At 40.6% G+C, this 24,218-nt stretch overlaps 2 protein-coding genes across 8 annotated transcripts in view; one reads left to right on the top strand and one right to left on the bottom strand.

Annotated features, from left to right (window-relative positions):
• Positions 1-24,218, top strand: part of PCGF5 (polycomb group ring finger 5) — a 67,833-nt gene that overhangs the window by 17,407 nt on the left and 26,208 nt on the right. For 3 of the 7 annotated variants that reach the window (XM_030030775.2, XM_041127374.1, XM_030030774.2), the window contains one exon: positions 20,583-20,892. In XM_030030775.2, the coding sequence (XP_029886635.1) occupies positions 20,781-20,892 (112 nt within the window). In that variant the 5' untranslated portion in view covers positions 20,583-20,780. Of the gene's footprint in view, positions 1-19,452; positions 19,472-19,978; positions 20,049-20,447; positions 20,468-20,579; positions 20,893-24,218 lie in introns of those variants that run through there. The other 4 variants (XM_041127373.1, XM_030030778.2, XM_030030776.2 and 1 more) reach the window with 4 other exon arrangements.
• On the bottom strand, positions 18,731-20,685 carry LOC115348287 (homeobox protein cut-like 1). The gene is made up of 2 exons (XM_030030780.2): positions 20,581-20,685; positions 18,731-20,041 (listed from the first exon to the last, which is right to left on the bottom strand). Exons 1-2 carry the CDS (start codon positions 20,626-20,628, stop codon positions 19,616-19,618), a joined length of 474 nt encoding a protein of 157 aa, XP_029886640.1. The 5' UTR covers positions 20,629-20,685; the 3' UTR covers positions 18,731-19,615.

Raw genomic sequence — 24,218 nt, 5'->3', positions numbered from 1 at the left:
TTGCGGATTCAAGACTAAGAGGTGTAATAGAGCAGAAGACCAAAGGACCACTTCAGTTCCTAATAGTGTCCACATGCTTCCAGCACATTATCAGATAATGTAATGCTGCTATTTTCTCACATAGGAATGCTTACAGGAGTTAGAAGGAGTGGCACTTTGTTCTATCAATGCAGAGCTATCAATGCACTGTGGACACTGGTGGTATCCTTTATTTGACATCTTCCCTCCTAGTTACTGGGAGATTGTGGTACTTGTGCATGTGTGGAATAAGAGTAGTTTACAAGTACACTTCTAACCATGCTGCAAAGAACTCAACGTTATCTTTAAACCTTGCTGCAGCGTATAATAGGGGTGTGCTTGAATCTGTAATAACATTATTTTGTTTGCAACCAAAAATACTTTCAGTTAATTACAAATATAAAGTGAGACAGTATTTCTGTTTCAGTGATTGATAGTATTAACTGCTGCTTTGGAAACGAGTGTAACTATGCATTTTTATTTCCTTTTTAATAATGAATGTGTAGCTGTAAAACACTCTATCAATACTAGATGTGTATTAACCAACAACCTCTTCATCACAGCAGAGGTAAAAGTACATTTAATTACATCACAGACACATAAAAATAATTTGCTTCAGGAAGTCATGGAGGTATTGTGTGGGATCAGGCTGTGCAAACAGTGATATTCACATTCGTGAGATGTTTGTTAATATGAAAAAGAAAGATGAGTTGATGGGTCTGATTCTTTGTCATCTTAAATGGTCATTTACTCTTGCTTAAAACTGAATGCAAAAATGCAATTAACGCACAATGTTCTGTTTCACTCCCATTTTGCAAGTGTATAAAATTATATATCTATAAATACACAGACACATACTATATAAGGTATGAAATTCTGAAGAATCCAGCTCTTTATCTTCAAATATTTTAGTTTGCAAAATGTTATACTTGCCTCCATATGCTGAAAATTTGAAACCTACCTTTTAATTCCTTACCAATCCTGTTGTAAAACTAACTGCAGATACCTTGATTATTTTCAGGAGCTAGTATCAATAGCAGTATGTAGGTTAAGTGTTCAATATGGCTATTTTTTTCAAAATAAAATCTCTCACCTCAGAGATTAGATGTCTGGTTTAAATGCATGTCAAATGAACATTCAGGTGAAGAATAATGTTATGAGTAACACATTGTATTGGAATTTGAGAGTTGGAAGTTTAATTCCTAGGCAGTCATGTTTCTGTGTGGCTGACATCAGAAATTTATTGGAAAACCAGCTACAAATATTTTAATTTTTGTGTAAAACAGGCTCAGTGATGCATCCTTTTCTTCAGACAGTTTAGATTGGAGACTCTTTAGATCAGATGGACTCTGAAAAGATATGTTCCCACTGCAGCTGAAGGTCTATTAGCTGAATGGATATATTTGCACTAAGTGTAATCTAGCCAGCTTTGTTAAATAGCAGTAAAAATAGTGTCAGGTGTTTCAGTAAATGGGACCCAGCTTACCCTGGACCCTTGTGTGGCTGGGTTATGCTGAGGTACATTATATATGTTCACTTCCATAATTACTGGAGTTAGCTAGATTAAAGAGTAGTTCTGCTTTTCCCTTTCAAAAAAAATTGTTTTATTTTGATCAGCTTTTGTTTTACTCCTTTACTAAATTCTGCAGTCAACCTTTAGATTTACTTCTGATTTATTCTCCTGTAGAAGCAAGCTTTTCCCTTCCTCTATCTTCCCCTGGCCCTCCCTGCCCCATAATACACAGATTCTTCCTTTACCCACAGAAGACCAGAAGGCATGCCTCTGTGGCTTCTTTGCTCAACAAAGCTGTTTTGCTGGGGAATACTAGTTGACAGTTGCCCCAGAATTCCCAAGAAGTATGATTTCCTTGGTGATTTAACAAAAGCAAGAAATAAACATAATTAAAGCTTGAGTCAATACACATTTACACAGATTTCCCTAGGGCTGGATAGTGGTAATACATAGCCCAGACCCTAAAAGTAGTTACCCTCATCGTCACCCTGAACCACCTCTAAGAGAGAGCCCATTTCCAGCATGAATTACCCACTTCTGAAATTACATTCTCCTCTATGACAATTGGGCTATAGGTGTTCAAAAGCCAAGTAGTGCACTGAATAAAAAACTTAGTTGATTTGAGTAGAATTCTATACTATGGAAGGACATATTCTGCAGTTTGAGATTGTTGAGTTTTTCTCTTCAAGAAGGATTTAGGCTCCTTTTACATAAGTAACATGGAGTAACACCTCTACCCCAAAGCTATAATATTTTGAAAACACAATTATTTTTCTGGAAGCTAAAAGGTAAATTTGCTCATCAGATTTTGAGTTAAAATTTGGTGCCTCTAAGAAATGTAGCAACCTGTAAAAGCAGAGGAATGCAGAAGGGACAAGAGAAAAGGAAAAACTTGAATGAAGGGAAATAAGAGGGAAGTTGGGACATGCAAAGCAGCTATTAACCCAGTTTAACAGGACTGTGTATTTTGCTGTTATGCACTATTCCAGCAAGCTTACTATAATGGTAAATCTGTCCTTAAATTATTTAGCATGTACAGTAGCTTCTTCATAATTTGAAGTTTTTAGACACATCATGGAGCAAATGGGAATGGACACAGAGCTGATGTGTAATATAATGATACGGATCTGTGATGATTTCTAGGAGAACCCAGTAGCTTTTGTTTAGTTTACATTATGGTGCTCACCACAGTGGATCCCATAAGATAATGAAGACAAGGAGGTGACAGAGCCAGTGCATGCTTGGGTGCATCCCTAGTATCCATGCTGCACACTCACGAGGGACCAATGTCATGGCCGTGAGACAAGACCGCAGCATTCACCATGGCATACACCTCTGATACAGTTCAGACTCAACCGGAATTACTAACACTTTCTGTTCACAAGTAGCCTAGAACTGCATGTAGTGAGCATATTCCAAACCTATTGAGTAATTCTGCTTAGTATTTCACAGAATCCCAGAATCATTGAGGTTGGAAAGGATCTCTGGAGGTCATCTATTCCGCCATCCCTGGTTAAAGCAGGGTCAACCAGAGCAGGTTGCTCAGGACCTTATCCAGTTGAGTTTTGAAAATCTCCAAGGATGGAGACTCCACAACCTCTCTGGGCAAACATTTCCAGTGTTCAACCAACCTCTGTCATGAAATGGAGTGGTTTCAGCAAATTACTGGGATTCCAGTAGCACTGGTACCATTTCACATGAGTTACAATTCAGATAAGGAAGGCTCCAAGGCTGTCAGAGAATGACTTAAGATTCAGATACGGGATGTTCCAAGGCTGTCAGGAGAGGACTGAGATATGTCCCACGGTTGTCAAGAAATGAATAATTATCTCTACTCCCGCCCCCAGCCTCTGCCAAGCAACAGGAGTCCTTGGTCCAGTCAGTGCAGCTTCCTGTCTTAGCCATGCAAGAGTTCCTGATACGGTCACGGGACTCTTAACTGCCCAACTCATTACACTTATGCTAAAGCCTAGTGAGACTTCCCGAGTTCATAGATCAGCCCAGAGAGGGGGAAGAAACGCACCACCAATCTACCCTGTGACAAAAGTCAATCCATCTCTCTCTCACAGAGTGGCGGTGTGATCGCCTCTTGCCTCTGTGCCTATAAACAGAGCAATGCCATGTTCCAGTTGTAATTTGAGGGAAATTCTTTGTAGGTCTGCTTAATTCTAAATGTTTGACAGATATAATTAAGCAATATTATATATGTGAGGAGGTTTTTGTAACAGTGATATTTGTCTGACTATTCTCCATGTTCTAATATATAGAGCAATGTTTAACAACTACCATAATATAACAGAAATGAGCAAAATTATTATAGGATGTAACATTTGATTTAAAGTTCCTGTCGCTATCTGTGACCATCCAAACAAGGTATCCCACCAGTGATGTTCTCCATCTTTCTGTACTCTTTCCAGGATATGGTGTATCTTTTCTGCATCATGATTGATAGTAATTAGGGGGGTTTGTCCATTGTCCTGAATTCGTTTTAGCAATTGATTCAGGTCATTATGTTGCAATAGTTTTCTCACCAATGTAAGATGCATTCCAATGGGGGTAGGTAGTAAGTCGTGATATGATGTGTAGTTTGATTGTATCAATTAGTAGGTTGTGTGTCGTGGTTTAACCCCACCCAGCAACTAAGCACCACGCAGCCGCTCACTCACTCCCCCCCCACCCAGTGGGATGGGGGAGAAAATCGGGAAAAGAAGCAAATCCACGGGTTGAGATAAGAACAGTTTAATAGAACAGAAAAGAAGAAACGAATAATGATAATGATAACACTAATAAAATGACAACGGCAATAATGAAAGGATTGGAATGTACAAATGATACACAGTGTAATTGCTCACCACCCGCCGACCGGCACCCCGCTAGTCCCCGAGCGGCGATTCCCCGCCCCCACTTCCCAGTTCCTATACTGGATGGGACGTCACATGGTATGGAATACCCTGTTGGCCACTTTGGGTCAGCTGCCCTGGCTGTGTCCTGTGCCAACTTCTTGTGCCCCTCCAGCTTTCTCGCTGGCTGGGCATGAGAAGCTGAAAAATCCTTGACATTAGTCTAAACACTACTAGCAGCAACTGAAAACATCAGTGTGTTATCAACATTCTTCACATACTGAACTCAAAACATAGCACCGTACCAGCTACTAGGAAGACAGTTAACTCTATTCCAGCTGAAACTAGGACATTGTGACAGGAGCTGAATAGTTAAAATCGCATCCCACAGTTCTGGTAAAGTTACAAATACAGGTATTTGAGTGATGATATATCTCCATGGTGTTATTGTCTGTAAGCATAGAATCACAAAGGGTTTTCATACAAACACATCCGTTTCCACATATATAAGCACAGTTTCATGGGTTTCATCAGGATGTATTTCAAAATGATAAACATTTTGTTAAGTGTCAAGACAAATGTCTTGAGCATTAATGGTATTACTTTCACAAGTGAATCCCTGTTGTTCCTGTACGATGCATGCATCAACATCAATAGTCTGCCATTTGTTTCTATTTTGTTGGGCCCATACTCTGTGTTCCAATGGATAGAGTATAGTTCCATGGTGATTTAATCCCAGCGCAATGATTGGGTATATGGTGTATACCGAAGCATTGCGTATTGTCAAAACAAAAACTGTGGCTTTACTGTTGGCATGGTCAAAAGTGAAATTGATTAGATGCCACCAAGATTGGAATTCTCTTTCAAATTTAGTTACATTTTCCCAAATTACCTTTTGAATTTCAGTGGGTAAGATGTCTTCATCGCCTTCCGTTATAATTGCTGCCACAGTAGATTGTATCCACAACTGGGCTTGGATGCAGCTAAGAGCTAGAGAAACATTATTTTGGGTCGTGCCCAATGCATTGGTATCCTAAATCCTTCTATGTATAATGTCTCCCATTTTCATGTATCATTTAGGTATGTTTTGGTTTTATGTATCACCAAAGTAGCAAGGTTCAGGTTTGTTTTATCTTTTGGTGTTATTCCAATACTTCCAGTATAATTTAGTAGGGCATGGTCCCAAGGGTCTCGTGTCTGGACCGAAGGGATTACACTTATCCCAATTAAGAGAAAAATTGAAATTAAACTGGGGACATATTGCCATTGTTGTTGCCATTGATACAGATTCATTTTCTCCTGAAATAGAAAAGAAAGAGAAGTTTCAGTGGGGAAGGCCAAACAGGTTACCCCTTTTATGATGCAGGATAAATCCACGTAGCACTGATTCTGTGTTTTGCACCACTGCTGTCAGTAGCTTCCCAAGCAAGTGGGCCATGAGGTTTAGTTAGAGTCATAGGCACAGTTCCAATTTGTGGCAGATTCAACATAACAGGTTGTCCTGGCTGTAACGTTGTCGGACATTTTCTCTCATGAGAAGGGGGAGAATCAGGTTCAGCTTCTGCAAAGAATGCTTGGCTTACTGGGCTCCCAGTGGGCTCATACTGATTATTCAGTTGGTGAAGTACTTTTTAAAATCGAGTGTCCCACTGGGCCTCATGTGGCTTAAGGCTCTTTTTCAGCAGACCATTGGCTCTTTTATTATCCCATTTGATTGAGGATAATAGGGGATGTGAAATACCCATTGAATTGCTTCCTGTTTTGCCCACTCTTGCACCTTTTCACACTAGGAGTGTGAGCCATTATCCCTTTGGATTATATCTGGAGTAGGTAGATTTGATTTAGCATGTCATGATCCATAGTTGCGGATACGGGAACATTAAGAGGGCCCCGTTCATGCACCACCTGGATACAGGCAGCTTTTGTAATAGCTGTAGAGAGCTCGTCTAAGGATTTAATAGGTATTAACAGAGGTTCTCCTCTCTCTAATATATCTATTCTGCCAGCCCAGTATGCCACTCTACTTGTTATTGAGTGGGGATTGTCTGGGGGTTCAGGTCCAGCATTTGGAAAGACACCAGGCCCTCAGAATGCATTGCCTTCACCACCGTTGAGTAAGATTCTCTCTCTCCCAGTTAGACACACTTGCCATAGGTATTGTTTCAGTTTCCCCTGGCGTATGGCTGTAGTGTTCTTGCAAATCCGAATTGGATCGAATGGGGTTGTTTTTTGGGTACGATCTCCTGCTCTACCCTGAGGTCCAGTGGTTCCTTCTGTTTTTATAATGGGCCTGGCCTCATACTCAGGGGGATCTAAAGGAGACAGAGGATTATTTCACCTTGCACAGCTATTATCGGGGTCACCCCATATGTTCCCATCCCATCCTTCAGGGGATACAATTAGTTTCCTAATTTGCACAATGTCAGGGAGATGGGAAACTTGCATAAGCATCATTTCAACCCTTTTCTCCAACTTCTTTTTTTCTCCTTTTTCTGTTTCTGCAGCTGCTCAGTTTTCAAGGGTAGTATCAATTCAGCTGCTTTCCTGCCTTCGATATCATACCTCAGATCTTGTCTTTCCCTATTTATGTTATTCCTTTCCTGAAGAGTGGCTTCTAAGCAGGTGCCTAACATTTTGCAAATAATTCCCTTTCCTTTTCCATTCTTTATATTGCCCCTGACTTCCCGAGTTCATAGATCAGCCGAGAGAGGGGGAAGAAATACACCACCACAACCTCACAGTAAAATCCTTTTTTTCCTGATGTTTAAATGGAATTTCCTGTGTTTCAATATGTGTCCATTGCCTCTTGTCCTTCCACTGCGCACCGCTGAGAAGACTTTTGCTCAGTGTTCTTTACTCCTCCCTCCATCCTCCATCAAGAATTTCTAGTCAGTAAGATCTTCCTTAAGAAGTAAGTAGTAAGATCTTAAGTAGTAAGATCTTCCTTAAGCCTTCTTTCCTGCAGGTTAAACACTCCCAACTGTCTCAGTCTGTCCTCATGTGATAGACGTCAATCCTCCAGTCGTCTTTGTGGCCCTTCATTAAACTGTCTCCAATATGTCCATGTCTCTTTTGCTGGGGAATCTACAACTGGACACAGCATTCCAGATGTGTTGCACCACCTATCTTGACCTGGTGGTAATAGTCTTCATAATCCAGCCCAGGTGGCTGTTGGCCTTCTTTACTGCAAGGGTGCATTGCTGGCTCGTGTTTAATTTCATGTCCACCAGGACACCCAGGTCCTCCTCTGCAAACCCGCTTTTGAGCCCATCAGTCTCTAGCATGTACTCATGCAGGGGCTATTCCTTGCAATACAAGACTTTGCATTTCGCTTTTTTGAACTTTGTAAGAGTCCTGTAGGCCCATTTCTCAAGCCTTTGGTGATCCCTGTGAGTGGTGGCACAACCATCTGGTGTATTAACTACTTCTCTGCATCATCTGAAAAATTGCTGTGTATGCACTCTGTCCCATCACCAGGTCATTAATGATGACGTTAAGCAGTACCGGTCCCACTATCAACCCTTGGGGTACTCCAGTAGTGACTGACCTCCAGCTGGACTTTGTGTTGCTGATCATAACGTTTTAAGACTGGCAGTTCCGCCAATTTTCAGTCCACCTCATTGTCTGTTTGTCTAGTCCAGCCCCTCTATTCAAAGCAGGGTCAACTAGACAAATTGCCAAGGATGGAGATTCCACAGCCTCATCCAGCAAACAATTCCAGCATTTGTCCACCGTTACAGTGGATTTTTTTCCTTGAGTTTAAATGGGATTTCCCATGTTTCAATTTGTGTCCGCTGCCTCTTGTCCCATCACTAGACAATATTGAGAAGTCTCTTGCTCTGTCTTATTTACTTCCCCCATCAGGTATTTATACACATTGATAAGACCCCCCCGGAGCAAGGCTAAACAACCTCAGTTCTCTCAGCCTCTTCTCATATGACAGATGTTCCAATCCCTTAATCATCTTAGTGGCTGTTCAAGCACTTCGTATGATAAAATCGTAAATAGAGGGAGAAAATCATGTGGTAGAGTAGCAGTTACCTTTCACTATTTATTGTCAATATTTGTATCTTGTCTGATTAATGTTACTGTATTCTGTGGCTTTGAAGAAGAGACACTTATCAAAGAAATAGGGATCTTCATCATCTTTTGTCTATGCTAAATAAATTACTTACAGTATTCTTGTAAGCGGTTACAAGTTTATTATTCTTTGGGCACTAAATACCATTTAAACTGGCTGCCGTTTACATCAGTGCCAGTGGTTTGGACAATAACATCAGTGAAAGGTTCTGTTCATAGTGAGGATGTTTGCTCTAAAATTAATAATATTGACCTTGTTACTAAGTAAAAATTATGTTTTTAAAGATTTGGACAGGTGGTCCTAGACTCCAGACAAACTATGGAGCTACTTTTTCCTTCATCAAAAAAATGACTGTAATCTATCTACATCAAAACTGTATACTTTCAATTTCTCTTCTTTATAACAATCTTTGTTATGTGGTTTTGTTAGCACCACCTTAATTGTACCAAAAATTGTAGTTTTCAGGGATATTATTGAGTCTCTCTGTACTAAAATGCATTAGTTTGTCCTTATTGAATGGGGGACACCAACACAAAACAGAATCATAGAATCATAGGATGGTTTGGGTTGGAAGGGACCTTAAAGATCACCTAGTTCCATCCCCCCTGCCATGGGCAGGGACACCTTCCACTACAGCAGGTTGCTCAAAGCCCCATCCAACCTGGCCTTGAACACTTCCAGGGATGGGGCATCCACAACTTCTCTGGGCAACCTGTTCCAGTGCCTCACCACCCTCACAGTGAAGAATTCCTTCCTAATATCTAATCTAAATCTACCTTCTTTCAGTTTAAAGCCATTACCCCATGTCCTATCATTACATGCCCTATCACTACTAGTACCTCTCCGGCTTTCCTGTAGGCCCCCTTTAGGTACTGGAAGGCCGCTATAAGGACTCCCCGGAGCCTTCTCTTCTGCAGGCTGAACAACCCCAACTGTCTCAGCCTGTCTTCATAGGAGAGGTGCTCCAGCCCCTTGATCATCTTCATGGCCCTCCTCTGGACTCACTCCAACAGGTCTATGTCCTTCTTATGTTTGGATTATTATCCTATTAAAAATAGGATTATTAGGAAGCAGTTTCAATAGCTCACCTTGAGGGTTTTCAACTGTTCTTGCATTTTTGACACTATTTTTACACTATTCACTGACATTTTTAATAAAAAAAAAAGGGCAGGGGTATTGCTTCACTGGTACAAATGCAGAGACCAACAGATGCAATGAAGAAATTTGTACAATAGATTTAAAATATATTGGATAAAAGTGTAAATTGGCAGTCTGTGTTTGAAGGTGTCTCTTTTTGATGTATTTTGTAACAATGGTTTCTCTCATGATTTTGGTAAGTTGCTGCTTAGTGGAAGACATAGCCCCGAAATACATATTTTAGTTCCTGACTGATGGAGGGTTATGATGGCACCAGTGTTTCTGACAAGTTTAAAAGGCACAAGGATAAAACACTAGACAGCATTCCAGATTTCTCAGCGGGAAAATGTAAATCTCCTTAATTTTATTCCTACTGAGCCGTGGCAACTAAGGTCTTGTATTTAAATCTGAATTATTAAATAGACAGCATGATGATGATAGGAGCCGGCTATGTGTTATATGTATCAACAAGTTCTCATAAGCCAAATACCTTGTCAAAAATTCATATTCCCATCTAGGCATTTGTGATAAAGGGGAATAATTTTAAGAGTATTATGCCTTTTATTCTTAAAAGCCTACCAAGGATATTAGATTAGGGAATGGAGTGAGATTTGCCATGTAAATTGATAGGTGAAACCTTCTAGCTTTAAGCCTCTAGAACCTAAACTTACCACAGTGCCGAAGAAAATACCCACATCTAAAAAAACCTCAGCAAAGTGCACACAGGTTGCAGTAATATAGAAAGGTCAGATATTGTATGATACAGTTTATCATTTACATTAGAAAAACGTACTTGAAATGTATTTAACAGGCAGCTCAGTTCATTACCAATTGTGAAAAATTTTGAAAGTGAAAAGGTTTTGGGTTTGGTTTTGTTTTTTTTTAAATGTGTTGATACTGTAAAAAAAAAAAAAAAGGCAGCTGGCAACCTCAAGCTGAGGTATTATATCTGAGATCTTATCTCTTAGAATCTCTTAGTGTTTGATGGTGACTATAGGATTTGGAGCTCTTGCAATACAGATTAGAAATCGCAGCAAGGTATGAAACAATAGTAAAGAATGATGCATGCTCTTTGCTGATTTTATACACCTTTATAAAATATAAGGAGGTGACATATGTACACTGCTGCATGGAGTTACATACTAAGCTTGATGCAAGTGACTAGTCACCCACTTTAATGAGCTGGACTGTGGACTTGCATGGACTATGGGCATGCATACTGAAGCATGAATGGTAGTGTTTATAGAATCAGGGCCTAACTGCGATATATAAACATAGTTCACTTGCCACTTAAGTATAGATATCCCTGCAGGAGAATGTAGTGAATTTAGCAAGAATGTTATTCTTGCTAAATGATAGCTTTTTTGAAGAGGAAATAAAGATCTGTTTTTCTAAATATAAAGCAATAATCTTAATGGAATGGTCCAATTTGAGCATTTGTCAGACCTTTTCAGTAAGTGCCATTAGATATTTAAGGACTAAAGCAGACATTATTTTGTTTGATTCAAATAACTGCATCTCTAGAAGTGCTTTGCCTGTACTAGTATGCTTAAGAACCGATTTCTTAAACTCAAAAGCATGTAATCTCCTGAAGTATTACCTACATTTCTTACCATCATTTTATTCCTACAGAATGTTCTAGCAAAGTAGTTCATGATCTTGTCTAGTTGATGAGACTGGACAAGTTAGTAATGTGAGAATGAACTGCTGCAGACAGTACAGCTTTTTAAAAGCAGGACTGTGTATATTCTTTGTATTCTGGGAGGGACTCAGCTGTGCTCTGTCCAGAGCCTAAAAAGAGAGTCCAAATTGCCATAGCCTACTCAGCTAAAAGCCACGTGATCTCATTAGCACTGTGCTGGACCCAGACTTTGAAGCATTACAGAAAGGAAGCTCAAGATGCAGGGGTGGTAAACATAGTGTCACAGCTTATGGTTGATTTTGTGCTCAATCTGATTAAATGCACATCAACCCAGAATATGCTGTTTACATGCAGGCAGAGTCTGAAGGCCATGATTTTGTAATTGCAAAAAAAAAAAATTCAAACATTTTTTGCATACTTGAGAATTGTTTTATACATCTTTTCTTTAGAAAACTCAGTGATGATAATGTCAGACACAGGCACCACTTATGCAAACTTTCCTGATTTACTGCAGTCATGGGACTAAAGTTGGGAAACCAGCACTGTCAACTTCCTAAGCTAATGTGACTGCAGAACTGGCATATGATGCCAAGTTATGGGCTGAGGAGTGATTGTTCACTTGAGAATAGCTTCTGGCTAGAATCCTGAGCTTGTCTCTCCCTAAAACTGGCGTATTATTCAAATGAAGAATCAATTAAAAGTATCAGTTTTGCTTAATCTTTTTCCATTAGTATATTGGATAAAAATTATTAATATTTCAAGATAATGCTTTCAGTAAAATGTTATTTGGAGTGACTCTCATTTGTTAATGTGAACTGTTACAAATGTCCAAAATACATAAAGAACTTCTGTTTTTGCTTATTCTTAGGGAAAGGTGGAGGTAATGTCTTTTATCTAACTCAGTAGGCCAAATTCAGCTGTGACTATGGTCATATGATTGGATGGACTGGATCACATGGAACATGTTGCTGCACAGAGTTTGACTCTATATATGCTAAACTGCTGTCAAAAAAGATCATATGAGGATGTAAAGCTAAGGTTGGAGTATCTTGGTCTGCCTCCTATTTTCTCTTAATTTATCCAGAAAGAACATTCTCTATTTATTTTACAAGTTAAAAATGAAATTCACAAGTAACTATATTAAGTTTCCTCCAATGAAGCCTACTGTTTTAATTGGCAGCTAAAGCGATGGTTCCCGTGAATGAGAGTCTTCCCATGCAGTTCAAATGAAATGGAGTCCATCTAACATTGTGTTATTAAGTTAAAGGTTTTATTCTTGAGATGGAAACAGAACTCCTGTTAAAAATCAATTGAAGTAGGGTAGTTAACTCCCTAAGACATTGTGAATGTCATTAATTTGTCTTGTAAAAGATGAGGCAATTTGGTTGCTACTTTTCTATTTCCTTTCAAGCCTCTTTGTTTGCTGGTTCTGCCATCATAATAGCATGAGTAGATTTCTTGAGGATTGCTTTTGCTGAGCTTATTGGAGTTTTAAATTTGTTTTGACTTAAGATCTAGTAGCAAGTCTTGTTTTGAATTTGCAGTGCAAGTTGATTGCATAATTGTGAAGCTGTTTGACATGTGTGATACAATTTGATTTGCATTTCTGCCAGTTTTCAACTGTAAGAAACAAAATCTGCTAGTAACAATTTTAGCGGGAGTCATTGGAGGGTTCCTACAGTTTGTTTTCTATTTCCCAGAGATTGACAGATGACACTCTTATAAAACTATTTGAACACTTCACATTATTGTTTAGCTGAGCTGTATATGTTGATGTAAGTGGCTTTGATATTTTCAGGGGAGAAAAGAGTGAAAAAATATATAAAATACATATTTATATATAATATATATAATGCAGTATAGAATGGAAGAAGCAATATAATGCTGACAGAAACAAGGAATTTTTTTAAAAAAGTAATTGAATTATAGCAAATAGCCATTAGGATGTTTTGTGGAAAAGCATAGACTTCATCAAGACCCAATTAGAAAACTTGAAACCTATGATTATACTGGTATAGAGGTACTTTTCCTCTGGCAGGATACATACATAGAGTTGGCAAAGTGTTTGCCCCATGACCAACAGATCCTGGAAATCTATGGAAGAGACACAGTCTTGCCCATGCAGACAACAGCTATATTCAGGCTGGCCTGTGCATGTTACACCAATGGAATTTTTTTCTGATAATATGGCTCTGATTGTCATTGATTGATTTATTTTCTTCCATTGTGCAGTAGCAGGGAGACTTGAAATAGCATTAATTCCCGAGTAGATTGTCTCTGGAAAAGCCACAGAATTAGCAGGTGATACTATCGTAGAGAACAGAATAAAAGGACACTGAACTGGCAGAAGCATGTAATCAGATAGCAATACAGGTAAAGTAGTTAAGAAGTGTTAGAGATTATACAATAACAGAAATGGCAACACAGGCATCATTTCCATGAGTTCAGAGAAAGTCTAACAAACTATGCAGTGGAAGTGAAATAACTGGCTAGAGACCAGAAAAGTAATTCTGAAGGTGCAAGATCTTTGTGGTGCATGGAGAGCAGCTGATTTAGAACCAAGGTGGGTTGTTTCAAATTATGCATGTTCTTTAAGCTGGTACAAAAATGTGTGACTGTTACTTGTTCTAAGTACTTATACAGAATTGCTATGAATTTATATAAAACATAGGACTGTAAAAGACTACTTTGGTCATTCTCTGTGGTTCCCCACAATTACAGGCAACTGTGAAATAATGCCTACTTCATTTCAGCCTACAGAACATACCACGAACCACAAAACATTTTTTTCAATACCCTATAAAAAACTAAAGGCAATGTAGTACAGGAGACCAAAGTGCATGGAAACTAGTGTGCCATAAGGCAAAACCAGAAGAGGTTGAGGATACCACCAGTATTTGAACTACTACAGATAGCAGTAGTAGTAGTAGTAGGATCTGTAGTAGCCTCCACCACAGATCACTGTTTTGAAACTAAGCACACAGGCAAATGGAGGCACAGAAGCCTCTTGATTGCACATCTTGTATAATTCCTGCTGTTGCATCACTCCCAGTGAGCAATCTCTGATGGCTCAAAGGCAAACCCCTCTTCACTATGTCACCAAAAATCAACTACATATGAAGAAAAAAAAAAATTGTTGTGGCACAATGCAAGGCTCTATACCATAATGAAGAATTTTTGCCTTTGAAGCCAAACTAATGTCAGTTAGGTCATTCTCACATGAAGAGCCAGCTTTGCTACATGGCAGCTTATACTGTACCTTTACTGTGCTTAAAAATAACCCGAAAACAACAAAAGCTGATCACAGTTCTCACAGTTGGACACTAGAGTAACTGAATAGAAAATTTGGTCACTAATATTTTAGAAGTTTGTCCCACTTTCTCTGGGAAGTTTCTGGAGCTGTTTGTGTCTGATGCATACCATCATGCCTATTAAAATTATTCTTCAAAAGAAAAATACAAAATAGAGACAAAATAATCAAGGCAACACAAGGAAAATACTTTTTAAAAATATGCCCATCACACTTAAATCTACAGCTGCTTTCAGCTGAATAGTTTCAATTCTGCTGTGATAGATTGGTATTTTTAAATTTGCAATACCCCTGAAGACTGTAACCACAGATCTTAAATCTGTTATTCACAGGCAGGTATGTCAAGCTGGTCACAAGATCTTCCCTCAGTATGTTTAATGGTCAGCTAATAATATGTTCAAAACCAGGTATTTTTTTCACTTCAACCACTGCATACAAGTGGCTAAAGTTAACTTGTCTCCTTCATGCTAGTGACAATTTCTAGTCAATTTTATTTCACAGTTGTGATTTTTTTTTTTTTCCTTGCAGTGGCAATCTCCCTCTCCCACTGCTATGGCCTTGTTCCTTACTTGTTTTCTGTTTCTCTAGCTGGAAAGAGACAGTGTGCTATGGCTGATCGGTATTTTAAGTGTGCCAAGGAAATGTTTAACAATACAGATCTGCTCATCTTTCCCCTGGTAAAGTCACTAAATTGATTCCCTCTCCTTTACTAGCAGCCAATTATTATAAAACCTGTAGGAACTTACTTTATGATTTCTCTTACTTTTTAAAATGTGCTTGAAATTAGTTCAGCAAAGTTGGAACACTTTGTGACACCATTTTACCTTACTCTTGAAATGTATCTTGAATGTATTTGCCTTGTTTACTTATTTTCAATGGCATAATAATACAGATGTTAGCATTTTGCAACCTGTTTTGCTACTTTACTTTAGACTACAAGAGTAAGCATAAAGAAAGAAATGCTATATATATCCCAGAAGTGCTATTACGTGCTAATATACAGCATCTTATATAGAGCTCAGTAGGGATGAAGAAAAACCCTCACAGTAAAAACACAAAACCTCATTGCTGATCTTTTTCACAAATAAGAGATGGGGATAAGAATAGCCTAATTCCTATTGCTTCCTATCAAATCAAAGACAGTCTTCATACTGAGCATAGTAATATTCTTTATATGATAAACAATGTTACTACTCTTTGCCTAAAAAGCAAAGAAATAAGACACATGATCCCACGATAATGGCAAAGACAGTGATAATGACAGTAAGAGTTAAGTTTACTTGCTGCTAGTAAATTATTCATGTATATGGAAAAGTACACAAGATGCAGCAAGGAAAGTTCCAACTGGACCTAAGGAAAAAAATTCCACAATGAGGGTTGCCAAGGGTTGAGACAGGTTGCTCAGAGAGGCTGTAGAATTGCCATCCTTGGATATATTCAGACTTTATTTGGATAAAGCCCTGAGCAATCTGATTTAACTTTAATGTTAGACCTGCTTTGAGCAGGGGCATTGGACCAGATGGTGTCCAAAGCTCCCTCCAACCTAGTTAGTGGGGTAGTGTATGGTACTGTTCTAGTGGATAGGGAATTTAGCACTGGAAATAAAAGATCCAAAAGTGGTTATATTTGGTCTGTTTTTCATACCTGAGTAAATATGCAGTAATTTTAAGTAAGTTGCCAGCAGTTTGAGGGAGATGATCTTCCTCTCTATTCAGCACTGATGAGGTGACATCTGAACAGTGCTATATCCACTTCTGGGCTTCTCAGTACAAGAAAGATGTGAAGCGACTCCAGCACAGGGCCACTTACATGATTAAGAGACTGGAGTATCATTCATATGAGCAGAGGCTGAGAGCGCAGGGACTGCTCAGCTGGGAGAAAACAAGGCTCAGGGGGATCTTATCAGCATGTGTAAATACTTGGTGGGAGGGAATGAAGATGAGGAAGTCAAACTGTTCTCGGCAGTACCCACTGACAGGACAAGAGGTAATGGGCACAAATTGAAACACATGAAATCCCATCTGATCACGAGAAAACTTTTTTTTGCTATGAGGGTGGTCAAAACTGGAACAGATTGCCCAGAGAGATGGTGCAGCCTCCATCTGTGGAGATATTCAAAGCCCAGCGGGACACAGTCCTGGACAACCTGCTCTGGCTGACCCTGCTTGAGCAGAGGGGTTGGACTAGACGATCTCAGGAGGGGTCTTCCAACATAAGCAAGTCTGTGAAGTTTTCAAGATTTTAAAAGTCATAAAATAGCATTTCCATCAGATGTCTAGAGACTCAGTATTCAGTGAAGGTGAATGTGAATGCTGTGGCTTTCCTTTAAATATCATTCAAATTGCTCCACAATGTCTCTTAAGAAAAGTAGGGATTTTTTTTTTTTTTTTTTTCATTATTTTCCCAGGCCAGATGTGTCCCAGTAATTCTTCCATCTACAAAATACAAGTAATTCTTAGGATAACTGGAGAGTAATTGGAGACTTGCCTAGAAACAGACTCCAGTGTAGCTCTATAGGGATGTAAGGTTGTACTCATGTGGATCTACTTGCAGAATTAGAATTATTCACTCATTTCAAATGTTACTGAGAACTTGGCTGTATTGACCAATATTTATTTCCTCTCTGGAATTTACTTGCAAATTAACATCAAGCATTGGTATTTTTCAAAAATGTTGGAGCTGCATTAATGAGTAAAATTAATGAAATGCTTGGAGTTCACAAGTTCTTAAGTGTCCTGGCTGTTCCTTTAAAAAGATACATTTTATTTGTATTAAATGTAAAGAATTACTCTGTTTCACATTAGGATGATCCAGTAGTTGTTCAGGGATTTCAACAAACTACTCCTCTACTTTGATAATGCTTAGAAACCAGTCTTTATTTTCTATGTGTTTGACAAGCTCATATATGTAAAAAAAGACTTAGTTTAAAAATAAAAAGTACTGTGTTAGAGGACACTAAGAACTGCTGAGTACAAGTCAGTTGATAGGAAAGTTAGAAGTTTAACAAACACGGAAAAATGAGAGCAGCTGTATTTTCATCAATGAGTTGAGGGCTATAATCACCCTCTCTGTAATACCACATTTGCTGTTGCAAATACATGATATATATTTACTCTGACTAGCTCAGTTTATTTTGTTAATTCTGTTTCTCTCATAATATGAAAATGACCGCCTTGTTTGATTCAAACACTATTCCTCTGTTACCTTTTAACTGCTACAAGTAGATCAAAATGCTCACATCGCTTATATGGCCCTATATTTTTAAATAAACCTGTTGTATGCAATGCTAGGAGTTAACTACCTTTGAAATTATAATTAATTCATAAGCATTTCTTAATTTAATTTGCTTCCTCGTGATATAAAGTAGGATTAAGTATTTAAGGATCTTTGTTATACTACTTTCCTCTGATAATGAAATGAGAGCTGCTTCTGCACTGCTTCTCATTTGTTCCGTATGTTGTGGTCTTGAAAGGTGCTGAATGCCTCAACTTTCGTCGTGTTCAGTGACAGTTAAGGGCACTCAGTATCTCATAAATACAGCTTGGTACCAGCACAACAAAGCTCCTACGTTGTGGAGAGATGAGGCAAGAATTTGTCACGTGCACTGTCACTTACCTGGCATGAGACTGCTAGTCCTTAAAAGAGGGACTTCAGTATGGCTTGTGGGAATCTATACCAGTTGTGTATGTTTGGAAGTATCACAGCTGCTGTGCAATTCTTACTGTATGGGCTACACAGTATAATAAATTATGTAACTCTGTGTTTTTACTGTGCTTGAATAGAACATTGTGTATCCATTATTGTGTACACACAGCCTAGCCGATAAATTTGTTTAGAAAATGTTTTGGGTTTTTTTTTTTCCCCCCAAGAGGGACACTTGATAAACTATGCTTTGAAATCTCACTTAGAATCCAGTTTGTTTTTAAAACAAATCTTACCAGAGGCAGTCATTTTGAAACAGCCAGGAGAGCATCAGCAGTTGCTTGTTTAAAATGCATGTATATAAGTTTGATAACACTGTATCATGCTTAGTCTACATTCAAGCAGGGCCACTCTCGTGCTCATTCTGAAAAATGTCAACTTCTGCTAAACTCACAGAATGTGGCTACTAATTAAAATATTCCCATGAGGTATATATATTCTATGTTGTCTACTTCCTCTGTTAGAGTTTAGCATTCTCTAACCTTTGACTCGGCAGCGAGTGCTTTATGGTATAATAATGCAAACAATGGTTAACAGTAGAAGGCCAAAACCATCAAAACACAACTTTTTGTTAAACTATACCACATGCTGCTTCGAAAGATTTTTAGCTTTATAAACTTTTGTTCACGTTGCGGAGAAATAATCTCATGCAAGATGAACATGTTATCAGGAAAAATTATGCACATTCTGTTGAATTACTCTATGTCAGGTTTATCATGCATTCACCACTGCACTGTAACTTTAATTGTAACAGTTTTTAACGCACCTGACTCAGCCTGGCAACTGAATTGATGTAAATGGAGATGTACTGGAGGGTAAATATTCCAGAAGTACGAATGGACGGCAGGAGCAGGCATACGCTATTAAAGCCTTCTGCTGTTGCAGCACATACCCAAGGATGAAAGGATGTTGCCTTGGAGGGCCAACACAAAATGATTATTTATTTCAAATGCAGAATGGAAAAGCAAAGACCTAGCACAGTCACAGGTAATGTGATGGTATTGCAGCTAATACAGGAAATGCCTCCTTCTAATTTTGTGATTATTGTTACAGGGAGCGTAGAAGAAATTTGCTAGAAATACTGCCGTTGAAAAATACCGTTAAAGCAGCTTTAGTTTTATGGAGAATTTCCCGGTAATATGGTGCATTTCCGCGAACAGGAGAGCAAAAAGCAGATGCGTTGAACCACGGAGGCAGCTTTCACTCGTGCTTAATCGTTCTCTGGCTAGTAGGTCCCGGTTAGAGGGAAGCACATGTATAACTGTTTACAGGATTTGGGCCTAACTTAGCCCAGTGGTTTAGTATTTGCTCTCGAGGGATGGAAAAATGGGTTTAAGTTTCACCCTTCCACGGGCAGAGGCTGAAGTTATTTTTAAGAAACGGTGGAGGGGCCGAAGCGGGGCGAGCGACGTGCCGCCGGGAGCGGGCTGGGGCCGCGGGCCGCGCTGCGGCCGCTCCGGCGCTTACCTGTGGCCGGCGGCGCCTCCGCTCCGCCGCCCTCCCGCCTGCCCGCCGCCTCGCCTCGCCCCCGTGGCCCCCGGTGCCCGGGCTGGCAGGGCGGCTCGGGCGCTGCCGGCGGCTCCCGCCCCGGAGCGGCGCTGCGGGCCGTGGCGCAGCAGGGCTCGGCCGGGGAGCAGCGCCTGCGCGCCCGTCCCGCCCTGGGACCGGCCGCGGCGGCCTGGCGGGGAGGGGAAGGAGGGAGGGCTCGAAGGCGGTGGGAGGCGCACGCCGTTTCCCTTTCTCTTTCGCTGGGCGGCCGCCCGCCCGCCCGCCCGAGGCCGCTGGGCTGCGCCGCGCCGCGCCAGGTACGGCGGGGGGCCGAGGCGGGAGGCGCCGCAGGTGCGGGGCGGGGGGGGGACAGGAGGCGGGCGAGCGGGGGCGTGGGGGGGAGAGCCCGGCCGCCGCCGCCGCCGAGCCGCCCCGGCCGCCGCCCTCTCCTGCCGGCGGGCTCCTGCGGGGCTGGGGCGGCGGGGAGGGCTCCTCCCCGCGGGGGCCCTCCGAGGCCTGCGGACCGCGGCGCGCCCTCGGCGGGGGGTGCGCCGGGCGGGGCAGCGGGGCGGCCGCGGACCCCGCCGGGGCTGGGCAGCGGCCCCTGCACCTGTCACGGCGGCGGCCGGCAACTCGTCCGGCGGGCGGGCGGCCGCAGCCTGGCGGGGCAGGGCCAGGGGCAGGGGCGCTGCCTCGGACCTCGGCTGCCGAGCGCCGGGCGCGCAGCTGCTGTTATGTAAATAATAAGGCGGGTGCCCCTGCCAAGTTCGCGGCGACACTTGTCCTCCGGGGCATCGGCACTGTGCTGCCAGGCTTACGCTCCTCTCTCTCCCTTTCCACGTGTGTTACAGGTAGGAAAATGACTCGCCTGGCGCAGGAGCAGGAGTTACGAGCCATGTCCCCGTGAGACCTCCAGAATTAGGAGCAAATGCCTGGAGAAGTCCCGCCGCACAGAGCAGCGCCGCAGCTCTTGTGAACCGCGGGCATCGACACCTCTCGGACTTGCTCCCCTGGCCCCGAGCACTCTGCCAGCATTTCCCACCCCACGAATGGCTACTCAGAGGAAGCACTTGGTGAAAGATTTCAATCCTCATATCACCTGCTACATCTGTAAAGGCTATCTCATCAAGCCAACTACAGTAACCGAGTGCCTCCATACCTGTAAGTAGTACTTGGCAAAATACTCCCTTCTTCACAAGCGATGCTTCCTCGAAGTGTTACGTGTTTGATATGATCTCTGTGCCGGTTTTCGTTTACTTCTGAAGTGTCGCACGAAATGCTGTGCGGTTTCTGGTGGGGTTTCCTAGACACTGGCCTGCCACCTGGGTCATCTTGAGGGCACGTCGACTCTGCTTAACACCTTGATACCCCTTTGCTTTCCCCCAAGCGCTAGCGGTGATTGTGCTGGCTCTAGCACCAAACGTGTATCACTGTGGCCTGGCTGATGGCAAGTAAGTTCTTTAGGTCTGGTGTGGTATTTTGATAATATAACTATGCTTTTGAAAGTTAAGCCAATGTATCTGTTGGCAGTGCGCATTACGGATACGCCGGTGTGGTCAGTACCGGCTCGCGTCTCTCTGTAATGTGTTCCATGGCACAATGCATAGAAATACTTGAAAGTTGGCAAAATATCTATTTCGGGAGTAGATCTCTTTGAATGAAACTGACTCAGGAAAAATTATTCAGGTTGGCTTATGCTCCTAACACTTCTACAACATTGGTGTGTATGAATTATATTAAACGTATGAACGGTCCTATCAAACTCAGTCGTCTTACTTCCACATGCTTGATTTTTTTTTACATTTATTCCTGGATAGAAGATAGTTTGCTTGGACCTTCTTGAGAACTTGGCATATTTCCAAATAAAATCTGAATTCTTCTAAAAGAAGAGTAAGGGGAACTATATGTTTTCTGGTAGATTTCCTATTTTTAAACCTTTAATAAATATCAGTTAAAAGCCTTGGCTTAGCATGGCCTGTCATTTCTGCACAGTGTTGTTCTTGCAGTTGTTACTGCCTTCGCTGTTATTTTTTATGTTATGGTGTTACGTCCCTAGTATATCAAGCACATAGAGAATTAAAACATATCATTCCTATATGTTGTTCATAGTACAAAGATAATATTGTTTACCATTATAGTAATATTATTTTTAGTTTAGTTTTTGGGAATAAATAATGTTGAACTGACTTTTTCCAAGTCTAATACCAGCTAAGGATTATAAAGTGTTTTGTAGTATTATTCTTCTCTTTTGGGTTACTTAGTAAAGGAATTTAAGTTGAGGACAAGAGAAGTTAAGCAAAGTGTCCTTATAAGAACTTGAAATAAAACAGGAGGGAGAGAGGTATATTAGCTATTATTAAATTATCTTTCCTTTAAAGAAAATGGAAAAGTTCCAGCATTAGTTAATTTTTTTATGCTTGAAGTTTGATGAACAGTACTAACTTTTAAAAGGTTGGGGTGAGGGGAAAGAACTTGCATCAGAAATTAGCTCAGACTTAGAAAAAAAATTGGTTTTCTTATGATACATTTCTGTTTGGATAATTTATTTGTTTATTTACTTTCATTCCCATTACAAAACAATAATGGCACAAGGAGCATTTTTTTCTCAGCAACATCTGGGTTTTTTTGTTCACTTGTAGATTGTGAGCTCTTCACTGAGACAGCTCTGTTACTGCCTAGGCCCCAGATTAGCACACATGAATTTTACTGAGCTGCCATCTAGTTGCACAGGTCTCCTCCCAGAAAAGCTACCACATGTTTGGGTCATTAAGTAGCACTGCAGGAAAGAAGGTGGTGTTTCTTTAAAGCAAAGTTTAGTTGCCAAAATATGAAGTTTACAGTGATGGAAAGGAAAATGAAAAGCTTCAAGTGGTGATATGGAAGTCTTATATCTGTAGAGGAAAAGGTGATCTGTATGTGGCAGAATTCAGGAAGATACTCTGATAAATTATTTTACACTTTGGCATTTAGAATTTTTTTTTTTTTTTAAGTACAGGTATGGTTCTTCAGTCATATCCAAATAGCTACCACAAAATACAATGATTTTAACTGTCCTTTGGTATTTGTCTTGTACTACTAATTGCTGTAATTCATGCACAGATGATCAAAATCTGCAGGTATTAATGGTTTAAGAAGCAGCATACATTCATTAGATACTGGGAGTACAGTGTATTACTCTGGACAAGATGAAAAGCATGTATTGACCTAGATGTTCTCCAGTGATTGTAGAGGAACTAATGTGATCAGTAGTAACCAAATGAGTTAGCGGTTAATTCACATCTTCTGTGTTGCTGAAAAATGTTGAGTAGTAAAGTTCTGCTCCAAGAAATGTGTGCTTTTTTAGTAAAGAGATGTTTCTGATGGGGTTTTTGGAAATGTTGGACAGACAACTCCACCATTTACTGGGAAGAATAAGTGCAAGTTGGGCATCAGCAGTACAAACTTTCCTACCTCTGTTGGGAAGGAAATGCTTATATTACTGCAAAATAATTAATTATTCTGCAAATTCAGTACTTCGTTTCTTTTTTGCTACTTGCGACAGAATGGTTTTGTCCTATGGACTGAGACCTTTTTTCCTAGTCTGTTACACAGCTGTCAAGGATGTTTAAGAACTCTCCTTCCCAAATCATGCCGACACGCATGGAGATCTGGGATCAGGCTCTTGCTTGTGAAGACCAAGGCAAAAAAGATAGTGAGGACTTCAAACTTTTCTATATAATCTATTCCTGAATTGTTTCCCTCATTCATTAACAGACCCACATTTTGTCTGAACTTCCTTCAGCTACTAGCATACTTGCAGAATCCCCTTATGTCCCTCATCGGTTTTAGCTGTGGCTGGGCTTTAGCCTTCCTAATTTTGTCCCTAAGTGCCAAAGCAATGATTTTATATACTTTTGTTTCCCATCCTTGTTTCCACTTCTAATATGCTCCATTTTTGCATATTAATTAGGAAGCTTGTGCACTAAGCAGTTCTTCTGACAAAATTCCCTGTGCAATGGGCTGGTTAGCTCTTGAGGTCTAAATAAATTTTCTTTAAAGAAAACCAGCCAGCTCTCCTAAGTACCTTTCTTTCTAATGATAGCCTCCTTGGGAAATCTGACTAGCAGTTGCTTAAACAAGCTGAAGTCCCATCTCCTGAAGTTCACAATCCTATCTCTGCTGTTTAACTTTGTATCCTTCCTCGAGATCCTGAACTCCATCATCCTGTGGTCACTGCAAGGCAAGCTGCCATCTGCGGCTGTCTTCATCGCCAGTTTTTCCCCGTTTATGAACAGCAGATCAAGTGGTACATTACTCCTAGCTGGTCTCTCTAGTATTTGCCTTAAGAAATTGTCAGCCAATGCAGTCTAGAAACTTTCAGAAAAGTCCTTCCATGCAGGAAAATGACCAGTGATGTAGTTTTCAATATCAAACCAATGATCTTGCAACCAGAGTGTTTTTCAGATTTTGCTAAAATCTTGCGCTCTCACCAGGACATCCCAAAAGAA

Source organism: Aquila chrysaetos, chromosome 11, assembly GCF_900496995.4.
Source record: "Aquila chrysaetos chrysaetos chromosome 11, bAquChr1.4, whole genome shotgun sequence".
Classification (NCBI taxonomy): Eukaryota; Metazoa; Chordata; class Aves; order Accipitriformes; family Accipitridae; genus Aquila; species Aquila chrysaetos.
Note: the sequence above shows the minus strand (reverse complement) of the source record. Positions and strands in the feature narration are given on the sequence as shown.